Source organism: Larus michahellis, chromosome 1 (genome assembly GCF_964199755.1).
Source record: "Larus michahellis chromosome 1, bLarMic1.1, whole genome shotgun sequence".
Taxonomy (NCBI): domain Eukaryota; kingdom Metazoa; phylum Chordata; class Aves; order Charadriiformes; family Laridae; genus Larus; species Larus michahellis.
The window spans coordinates 195,856,589-195,868,206 of NC_133896.1; the positions used below are offsets into that span (position 1 = coordinate 195,856,589).

An 11,618-nucleotide genomic window follows, 5' to 3' on the forward strand; every position below is an offset into this window, starting at 1 on the left:
ACTGTGTGGCTTCTGACCCCAGTGTTGTTTAACATAGCTCATGTGGAGAAGGTCAGGAAGCCAGAACTAGGAGAATTCACTGTTTCTGCTGGGAGATTAAATGTCATCAGCCAGATATTGAGATTTGCTGAGGGTTAGCACTGATCTGTGATTATGTTGGGGTTTTTTTATCATTTATTTTAGTAGACCATTACTTACCCTGAAATTGTATGACAGTGTGTTTCTGTAATTTTCTTTATATCAAACAAAAGAAAATAAAGTGTAAATAAAAATAAAGTGTCCTGTAATTGCTGGTCTCAGAAGATACATATTCTAACAAAATATCCCCTTTCAACCCATTTTCCCTCAGAGGATTTTTTTTTTCAACTTTTCAAAGCGCTTTACACACATGAAGGGAATTGTTCATCTTTTAAATTTTCCTTAGTGGCAAAGGACCCAGTTTGCAAAGCATTGTCTTTTATAACCAGTGACTTAGAACTCTCAGGTCAAACTTTGTCTCAGTTGGCAACATGGAGATAAGACTGGGGATTTGGCATAGTTTGTAGTTTAAGAAAATACTAGAATCTAAGTAAGCACCCCTTGATCATCACCAGGTTAACACAGCCATTGTTATATTATTCCTTTTTAATTATGTTTTGATTTACAGCATGAAGATTGTTCATTCAAGCTGACATTAATAAGAAATAACTTCATTCAAATAAGGGAAGACCTGCATGATTGAAAATATATGTGTTCTTGAGAATAATTTGAAAATTTTCTCTCCAGAGTTCTTATCTCACTTCTGTTGGCCTTTCAGAAAATGCTCGCTTTCATTGGATTTCAAACCATACTAAGAAACTACATTTAATGTTTGCTTTAACTATAGGTACAGGTGTGGAAAACCCAGCGTATGTATTAAAGCAACACTGAAACATTTTTGAGTAGTAATTGTGAACACTAATTATTGATACATTCATTTTTCTGGCCATCCAAACATAGAAGCCAAGTTCAGTAGCGGTCATTTTTATGGTATTTCACAGGACAAGAAGAAGATAGGCTAGCTGACAACTGCGAAAAACATGGGTGGCCTGATGACTCACGGCTGTGATGCAATCTCAGCAGCCAATTTAATGTCATTCTGAGCCCTTACTGTTACACCGAGTCATACAGCAGGGCTTATTAGCTCAGTTGCAACACTGCAACTACCTGGCTTCAAGTCCGTAAGCCCAGCTGGTTTTGAGTGGAAAGAAGTTTTGCTGCCGGCAGAATTCCACACAGCCATATGCCATCTGCTTGGTCCAGCTCTACAGTGATCTACAGATTGATCAATTGATTCTGAGTAATCAATTGGTTTGAATTTGAATAATCAATTGGTTATTGAGCAAACTGGGGTCTTGGGTTCTGATCTTCCAAGCTCTGAGTAGAAGCAGCTCCATATCTCAATGGGGGCAGCTGTCCCTTCATGACCATGACTGCTTGTAAGAGCTGGAACAAAGGATGGGTCAATCTCAAGAAGATTAGTGAGCCCTAGGGACAACTTTATTGGCTGTTTGCCCAGAAGTTTGAAACTTGCACAGATCATGTCATCACAGTTTCTACCGCATAACAAAATATTTCTGTGGCTACCATCGTGAATATAATGATGTGATGTTGTGACATGTTTTCCTTCAGAGTGCCTATTACTTGAGAAAGACGTTGAAACCCTGTATATTGTTGTTAGAGTATGTAAAGTGCTGTCTGTCCACTGTAGTAAAGAACAGGGAGAGAAACAAATGTACGTGGCATAAGAGTAGAGATGCATGCTGCTTGATCATGACAATGACCCTTCCCTTTGTGGGATTGCTATTTTTCCCCTGGAGATTTGTTTACATTCCCACTGATTTCTAGTAGAAGATCAAGATGAAAACAGCTCTAATAGGCCTCATGTAGGTGGTGTATGTATGTATGATGAGTATCACTTCAGAAGTCTGCTGGCAGCATTTCCTTTGTAAGATCATATGCTCAAGAGCATGGGTCTCCAGAGTGGAATACCTGCGGAGACCTGGAATTACATCTACATGAAGTGTTTTTCCATTCCCTAATGGGGATTATGTGACTGATGAAAATGTCTCCTTAGCCAGTTATCATTCTCTTTGTGCAAATGTTTAGTATTCTGTTCATGTTCTTCAAATGCCATAATTTAGGTAACAGGAAGTAGTCAAGAATGATGAGATGAGGATTGAGTTTGTTTGCAGAATAATTAGATGCTCTGCTAGCCTGCAAACCCAGAAATATACTTGTTTTTTCCTCTCTCAGGTTTATTAATTCACAATAGTAATCAGTTATGCAAATATAAAAAGCATGCAAATTTCTAGCAGTTAAAGCTTGCAGAGAGTGTGACATTTGATGACTAACTTCACCTGTTTTATTTCAGAGGGAGATACAGTGTTCCAGGAAACACGAAGATGGTTAATCCTCAAAAAGGATTGATTAAAAAGACTGTAGGAGTGACACAGCTTCCAAAACTAAAGCACTGATTTAATATTAATGCCAAGAACTTCCAATCACTTTTTAAAAAATTTAATTTAACAGAAAGTTTCTAAATTGAAAATGAATGTATTTGTGCCATGCTATAACACCAGACACAGATTAGCGTGTCTTCTTGGCAGCCTTAATGTAAGTGTTCCTTTGCCTAAAGAACTTGTTCTTCTAGTTGCTGTCTTTGTTCTGGAGATCTCTGACCCTTTCCACTCTGGCTCTCATCAGTGATTCTGGAAGCTTCGGAAACATTGAATTCCTTTATACACTAAGTAGATCCTTGAACCCTTTTACTGCACAGCAACCATTGAAAACAAACAAGCCTCTAGCATTTTTGACCTCTCAACAAAGAAGAAGAAAAAGGCAGACTGATGTGACCTGAAGTATTATCTCACCACCCAAAATGGTAAATCTCAGATAAAATTCCATCCAAGGGCATTCTCATTCAGTATAGGCACCAAAGAGAGACTCTCAAGTAGTCTGATGTTGGTACTGCTGAACATGCCTTTCATTTGGCTTTTAAAAAGACTGACAGCATGGTTTACTAACCAGTCGGATTTCTTACATGATACCATACTGTAGAGTCTCTTTACAGTATAAAGTTGTTTTATATTCCATGAGCTTTCTTACTGTAGCACAGAAGACAATACACCTCCAAATTGAACTTTTTTAAAAGTTGGCTTGCCACAGATCCTGTGTTGGCCACCACTTTCTGTTTGCAAGGTTTAGATGCGCAGCACCATTTCATAGAATCATAGAATTGTTTTTGTTGGAAGAGACCTTTAAGATCATCAAGTCCAACCATTAACCCAGCACTGCCAAGTTACCACTAAACCATGTCCTTGAGCACCACATCTAGCCGTCTTTCAAATACCTCCAGGGATGGTGACTCTACCACTTCCTTGGGCAGCCTGTTCCAATGCTTGACAACTCTTTCAGTGAAGAAATTTTTCTTAATACTCAATCTAAACCTTCCCTGGTGCAACTTGAGCCCATTTCCTCTCATCCTATCACTTGTTACTTGTGAGAAGAGACTGACCCCCACCTCTCTACAACCTCCTTTCAGGTAATTGTAGAGAGCGATAAGGTCTCCCCTCAGCTTCCTTTTCTCCAGGCTAAACAACCCCAGCTCCCTCAGCTGTTCCTCATAAGACTTGTGCTCTAGACCCCTCACCAGCTTCGTTGCCCTTCTTTGAACATGCTCCAGCACCTCAATGTCCCTCCTGTAATGAGTGGCCCAAAAATGAGCACAGTACTCAAGGTGCAGCCTCACCAGTGTCGAGTACAGGGGGACAATCACTTCCCTAGTCCTGCTGGTCACGCTATTCCTGATACAGGCCAGGATGCTATTGGCTGCATTGGCCATCTGGGCACACTGCTGGCTCATATTCAGCTGGCTGTCGACCAACACCCCCAGGTCCTTTTCCACCAGGCAGCTCTCCAGCCACTCTTCCTGAAGCCTGTAGCACTATATCGGGTTGTTGTCATGCAAATGCAGGATCCAGTACTTGGCCTTGTTGAACCTCATACCATTGGCCTTGGCCCATCAATCTAGCCCATCCTGGTCCCTCTCTAGAGCCTTCCTTCCCTCAAACAGATCAGCACTCCTGCCCAACTTGGTGTCATCTGCAAACTGGCTGAGGGTCTGCTTGATCCCCTCATCCAGGTCATTGATAAAAGTATTAAACAGAACTGGCCCCAATACTGAGCCCTGGGGAACACCACTTGGGACCAGTCGCCAACTGGATTTACCTCCATTCACCACCACTCTTTGGTCCTGGCCATCCAGCCAGTATTCTACCCCACAAAAAGTATGCCCGTGCAAGCCATGAGTAGCCAGTTTCTCCAGGAGAATGCTGTGGGAAACGGTGTCAAAATCTTTACTAAAGTCCAGGTAGACAACATCCACAGCCTTTCCCTCATCCACTGAGTGAGTCACCTTGTCATAGAAGGTTAGTCAAGCGGGACCTGCCTTTCGTAAACCCATGCTGACTGGGCCTGATCACCTGGTTGTCCTGTACATGCTGTGTGATGGCCCTCAAGATGATCTGCTCTGTAACCTTCCCCGGCACCGAGGTCAGACTGACAGGCCTATAGTTCCCTGGATCCTCCTTGCGACCCTTCTTGTAGATGGGTGTCACATTTGGTAACCTCCAGTCAACTGGGACCTCCCCGGTTCGCCAGGACTGCTGATAAATGATGGAAAGTGGCTTGGTGAGCACTTCCACCAGCTCCCTCAGTACCCTTGGGTGGATCCCATCTGGCCCCATAGACTTGTGTGCGTCTAAGTGGTGTAGTACTACAGCGGCTATCCAGTAGCTACTACGGTTTCCAGCGACTTTAGGCACTAGTAATGGGGAGAAATTAAAGAAAAATTTAGTAGTTTTTATTAAGGATTCTTCAGAGCCTATCTTGTGGAGGGGCTTTTTCTTTTAAACACTATATATACATTATGCTTCCTGGTATTGGTGTGTTGCTATTTGAAATTTGAACTCTCAGATGAACCTGTGCATCCATAGTCTGGGTTCTATAAAAATCTCTTCGGTGACACTGATCCATGTATTTGTAGGGTCCAAAGTAGTGCCAGTCTTTAAAGTCATCTCTTCAATGCAAGTAGGGCTACTTCGTACTTTCATTCTTAAGCATGCAATTATTGTTGCAGTTTCATTACCTACATTTTAGTCATTAAACTTCAGCAGCATTTTTTTAAGTGGCAACAGGAAAAATGTTTTGGTAATGAAGCTTCAAGCCTCTGGGTTACATCTTAAAAGCTCTTCGCAGAGCAAATGTGATTGATTGACTGCCCTTTATTATTTTTAAGAGCATCCCTAGCTCTTTGCAGTGTCTAATAAAGCTTTTTGCCTCTTTAAGAGCAGTACTAATAGTTCCTTATTACTGGCAGCATTAAAGTGAGGCTGTAATTAAACTCATACAAAAAGATCAATGATGTCATTCTAAAACGCAGAGAAAGACGACCTGCAGTATTGTACAGCGTATTCAGTATGGAAACCCCATTTTTTGTCTCTCGCGTAGTATGAGATTTATTACAGATATTTCTAATGTTACCGTGATGCACCTGGTATCTTTCTTTCATAAGCAGGATGGTCTGCCCGGCCAGTTTTTTCCCCGCCGTCAGAGCTGAAAGCATAGCACAGCTGATTAGGTTAGCACTCTTCTGTTCCTGTTTTTCATATGGAAACTTTCCAAATTTTGATTGTGCTGGCATTCGTCATTGTGGAGAAGGAGAGGGAGAAAAATCACCATAATGGTCCTATTGGCATAAAAGAGAAGGGACATCTGCAGTGGTGCAGAATATCCAGTTCTTGGATTCGTGCAGCAGCCATTTACTACTGCTGTGTCTGAATCAAATGTTAGTCAACGCACTCGGGTCCGGCCCCTGTAGCACCTGAAAATAACTGGAAACATGGCACAAATGTGGCAGAACGGCATTTATTCACAGCAGGAGACTCCAGTGCTTCCCTCATGGGTAATCCTCACCGAGGACTTAAAAAGAGATGGGGTTTTTTGAGGCATAAGAAGATACATTTATGGGTACAGTTTGGTACAGTAATGGCCCGAGGAGAGGAGCAGACTGTCCCCTCCTTAGTCTTTCAGCTTGCAGGAACAAACTCAGGATTTGAAACTCAGTAGTATGATAATTAAGGCCTAAAACATGTGTTTGAACATCAAATCGTGTGTCCAGCTGTCATGTTTGCTGTGCAGAATGTTATAGTTCTGTACTCTTTAAATTACCTGGCATTTCATTTTCCTCCTGCCTTTCTGAAAATAAGGGCACCTTGATGATTAAGTTTGAAGAGCCAAGTTTCTTTGCAACAGCAAAAAGATAATTTTTGGTTTTAAAAAAGCTGTGTTATTTGTTTGGACCTGAATAAAACTTTTACGCTGCTAGCTGTCCCAAACCACGTTGGAATTTTTTGTTTGGTTTGGCGGTTTTGGATGGATGAGTGTTTTGAAATTCTTGGATTTATCTTGCATGGACTTTTCTCACTACTATTATGCTGTGCTGTGCAAAGGGGTTTGTTTACATTTGCAGCAACGAACAGTTACATGTCTTTATACAATATTTTCTATATTAATATTTCAGCACATTTAGGAGTAATTAATCCTTCAAAGCACAGTCTGTCCTATCATTCTGGTTTTAGGCATGGAAGACTGAATCACAGAGCTGGGCTTATTTAAGGCAGAGATGGGATGTCTGGATTTTCCCTGATTTCATGGCAGGGTGATCTTTTGTGATGCTGTTAACTGTTACACAGTAAAGTCTGTCTCCTCTAAAGTCTCTGTGCATCATATTCTAAACAGTGGACAAATCTGAAGACAAAAATGGGAAATTGAATTGCTGATCGTTGTGGTCAGTGAGTGAATGGAGCTAAACGTCAGAGGAAGATAGGATTAGAGCTGAAGGTTTGAATCTGGCCAGACTTCTTCCTGCAGCCCAGAATGTAATTGGGATTCCAGATGTACCGGTTTTAGTGCAAGTGCCTTTAATTGATGGACTGAGAAATTTGATATCTTAACTCTTGGCACTTGAGAGGATGCTTCCCTTACGAAGTTACTCATGTAACTACACTGATTTCAGATGAGTCATGATTTTGAGGTAGCTGGCATTTTAAGTATTTACCTGTATTGTTGCTGGAAAATATGACTTCAAAAACTCAAATGCTAGTAAGGAACATTTCTCATTTCCCAAAATACCTTTTTTTTTTAAGTCTCATGATTTAAGAGAGTACTGAGTCGTGATTTTTCTTTTTAATAAATCAGTATAGCACCGCTGTATTCCTCTATGATAGAATAAAATTAAAATGTTTACTGGATAGGCATTGACTGTGGGGTGGATTATTTTGTAATTATGCGGCATAACCACAGACTCCAGAGAACTTGAATGGTGAGCTTCCTCATATTCAGGATATTGTTAACAATAAGCAAGATATTGCATTGTGTAAATACTTTGTTTAATGAGTTCTCCATATAAATAACCGACTAGGTGGTACAGTTCACAGCTTCCCTGATTCCTATGATATCCCATCTGCACTGGTAAAGATGAGATGCATAATTTACTCTTAATACATTTCCAGTAGTGGAAGATGCTGTGCAGGCATTTTTAGAAAAGTGACACAGACACAGTAGCGAGCAAGCAAATAAATAAATGAACTTCTATGTTATTAAGCTTCTGCTGTTGCTGCCACACTGGTGTCAAACATAAACAGTAATTTGAACTAACTCTGGTTGGAACCAGAAGTAAAGTCTGTGGATGGAAATCACAGCTAATTGCAATAGTTTTATCTCTTTACATACAAGTGTCACACTTAGGGCAGACATTTCTAGACCGGATAATGAGGCTTTTCAAAGGTGGCGGTATGTCATTTAACTTGGCAGATCAGTCTAACCCTCTCTTCCAAAGATACAGACATTGTGTGTAGTTCCTTGTGGGTTACAGCTTGGAATCCAGTTCTCCTGACCTTCGCTAATCTGTCCCACAAGCTACTGCCTAAGAACCACGTAGAGCCTAAATGAGTATCTCACATCTGCAGGAGCAGCATGCAGATGGGACCAGGCTTCCCCCGTTGTTCTGCTGCAAACCAGTGTGTCGATCCATGGAAAGGGTTTAGCCAGGCTGTGCCGTCCTTTCAGCAAGAGCCAACAACAGCTGAGCTATTGGAATTGGTTTAACCTCTGAATCCATTCTGGGCATTGCCTGTCACACAGGTGGCTTCCACCACAGTTCTGTCCTCCACGTGTCATGCTCTGAGTAGCTGGCAGCATCCTCTTAAAAAGACTGTCAAGACTCCACAAGTTTTCTCACGAAGGAGAATAGAGGCGTGTTTTGTGTCCTCCGGCTGTCAGAACAGGTAACAGCTAGCTGCCTTAGCTGTGCCCGTGCCTGTGGTGCTTGTGACGCTCTTTATCAAGCTCTCAGACATCCTTTCCATGACCAGAGATGTTGGTACATCACCCGATAGCAATGGGAAGAGCGATGTACGCCTGTTAAGTAGTCAAGCGGTAATGGGAGTTGCACTCTGTCCACCCGCAGTACAGAGCTGAGGACTGAGAAGGACAGCAGTCCGCTCCCCTTAGCACAGGACCGTTTTGAGCATCTTGAGTTCTCCCTCTAGAAAGGCAGATTATTTGAGGAGGACTGTACCCCCAGCTGAAGTTCCGTTGCTCATTATAGCCAGGGACAAAACAGGGCTGAGAACACAGTCCTGACTTATTGCAGATGCGTCAGTGCACACCTGGCTAGGAGAGGCTGATCACCGCTTGTGGTCGTCCCCAGGGTTACCTGGGCAGTTCCTGACTTAGAGCTGGGCTTCCAAGTGTAGGCAATGCAGCTTCTTCAAATTTTGCAGCTAGGAACGCTGTGTTGCTGTGGCCTGGCCTGTGATCACCACTACCCCATCAGGATTCCATATCAAAGAGTTCCTTGGTGCTGTCTTCCCTGATGTAAGCAGCAGAGCTTCATTGCCAGGCTGGTAAAGTTCCTACGCTCTGGTTCCCATGTAACTTCCTCACCCCTCCCTTTGTGGCCTGGGCGAAGATGAACTCTGCTTCAGGAACCCACCTGTAAAGCGCAGAGAACAGTATATTTCTGGTGTTGAAAAGTGATAGGAAGATAAGTACACCAGCGCTGGAAGGAAGCCAGCTGGTAAAAACACAATGAGGCTAAGTAAGCCTGACCTAAATCAAATGGGTTTTCTTTTGTCTTACAATGAAAATGGATAACACTGGTGCTGTGTTGGAGCAGAAACTTAACAGCTGTGGCTGCTGCATCTTAGTGAAAAGACTCACCAGTAAAGATTCATGTGCCGGTATTTCCCAATGAACACAGCCCAGCAGTGTCAGCAGTTGCTGCGCAAATCTTGTCGAAGGAAAAAATGTCAGCCATGAAGAGAGAAGGACCCCTTGTGAGGGGTGGGCGAGGACACGCCGTGCTCCCCCACCACTCTGTGCAACTCCTGCAGCTGTCTCATCCCTCCTCGCAACTAGCAAGTGTCCGGTGGGGAATCTGCTAAGGAATGATGTGGTGAAAGGGAGCGACGCAGGCTGGGGAGCAGAGGAATCATGCACAGCTGAAGGGTTATTTTGGGGGAAGGATGAAGCCACTAGGGTGTGCCCCCTTGACTCATCCTGCGCTGATTAGGAATAGGATACTGAGACAACTTAAAAAAAGATCAGAAGGGGAAAAGAAGGAAATACAAGCGTGGGAATCATCTGTCCCAACTTGGGGCTTGAAAGCCATACATCTAAGCCTGAGCTTATCACTGTGTACTCCATGTGTAGTCAATGGCGAAAAATAGACACCTTCAGGGGGCCGTTCCTCTCATTCTAACAAAGATGCTTAAAATGGATCAGGTGACACATCTACTGGGATTCTCTCCGCTGACGAGAAAGAGAATCTAGGATGACATTCAGAATAACCTGTGTAACATGTAGCTAGGTAGGTTGAATCCTGTTCTTGAAAAAGTCCTTATTTCTCTTGGTCTGGCTGGGGAGAACAACACCCAAGATCAATAGAGAGTCTGAGCCAAGAAGAAATATTAAGCTGCAATTTGACTCTCCTTTGGGTTGATCTTTTCCTCTTGCAACAGCCCGGCACACAACAGAGGACCTGTTCTTTAAGCACCATATTTACAAGGCCCATAGATCTATTCTCATGTTGCATCAGCACTTACAAGGGCAAATTACCTTTTCTTTTTTTTTTTTTTTCCCCTTCCCTTTGAAGAGATTTGGCAAGCTCCATGGTCTTTTGAAATCAAAGCAACAAGCTGCTGCATTATTCTAAAAAGCCCTCTCTAAAGCCTATGGACCTCCAATGTACAGGTGGGAAAATATAGCCCATAGATCAATTTGCAACAGACCATAGACGAAAGCTGATGCAATCATGATAGGAATCAATAAACTAGAGATCGATACTTTTTTATGCATTCCTGTCTCTTAAAAAGCTGAGCTAGGAATTTACTAAGGACAAGTCAAATTATTGGCTGGGCAAATGTGTTCTTGGAGGCTTAAAATAGTTAGCAAGTCCTGCTAGGCCTGCAGTGGCTAATGGTGTAACTTCACTACTGTAATATATTTCTAGGGCAAGGTTAATTTGTCCAAATACGTTTAAAATTTTTGGATGAAATCATCTGCCTTGCTTTAGACTGCCATTAGAAATCACGTCTCAGGCCAAGCCTTTGGTCTCTCCTTGGCACCTGAACAGCGAGGACGGATGCTGGTCCTATGCCACCACAGCCGTCCTGGCTCGGAGGAGTGCGGGAACCCTGTGTCCTTCACGTGGCTGGTGAGGAGAGGAGAGGAGTGGAAGACCATATGTCTGGGCTGTGTTTTCCACTCCGGACATCTCCAGTCATCATAGTTCGGGGTGGGCTGGCCACTAAAAGAAACCCACAACCCTGGTTTTAATAGTCCCATGCTCTACCGACTGAGTGAGCCGGGCTGGTGTCACCAAGCACCAAGTCTGAAAACGTACCGTGTCGTGCTGAGCTCATCGTTGCCCTGGCTAATGTTTCTTAATTTTTATGAAAACATTAAGTGGCCAGTGTTTCTGGGTGTACCCACAGACGTGCTAAACTGGAGGAGTAATGGGAATTCCTAACAATCCAAATCAACAAAATGCTTGCCGGAAACAGAAGAAATACCTCTTTCTGACCCAATCAAAATCAGAAGACCAAAAACTTGATATTACAAAACCACACTCAAATTCCCCGGCTACGCTTTGATGCCTCGGCCATCCCGGGCTGTGTCTGACCCTGGTTCCCCTCGCCGGGCATAATCCCCAACCCCACTTACTGGCAGATGTCCCAGCCTCGGCTGTCCCCATCCCCAGGGAGGTTCCTGATGCTGGGGCTGCCCCACATGTCCCCCATGTCCCCCCTGGCTGCTCTGCTCCTGGCTGGGGCGGTGGGACAGGCCTGCCCTGCCTGCACTTCCCTGCCTGCCCAGGGATCCCCTGCAGCTCCCAGCCCTCAGTAGCAGAGGTCACTGGCTGCCACCAGTCCTGTCAGATTTGCACGTGTTGGTAGCGAAGACTTAAATAACAACTCGCTAAAATGCAGGAGTGATTTACTTTAAGCACTTTAGCACCTGCTGTTGCTCATTAA

The 11,618-nt window shown here is 43.4% G+C and overlaps 1 protein-coding gene across 1 annotated transcript in view; it reads left to right on the forward strand.

The window, feature by feature from the left end:
- Positions 1-3,416, forward strand: part of CCDC169 (coiled-coil domain containing 169) — a 28,728-nt gene extending 25,312 nt beyond the window's left edge. Inside the window, exon 8 of the mRNA XM_074572948.1 lies at positions 2,393-3,416. Coding sequence (XP_074429049.1) covers positions 2,393-2,495 — 103 coding nt within the window. The 3' untranslated portion in view covers positions 2,496-3,416. The remainder of the gene's footprint in view (positions 1-2,392) is intronic.
- Positions 3,417-11,618: the final 8,202 nt, after the last annotated feature.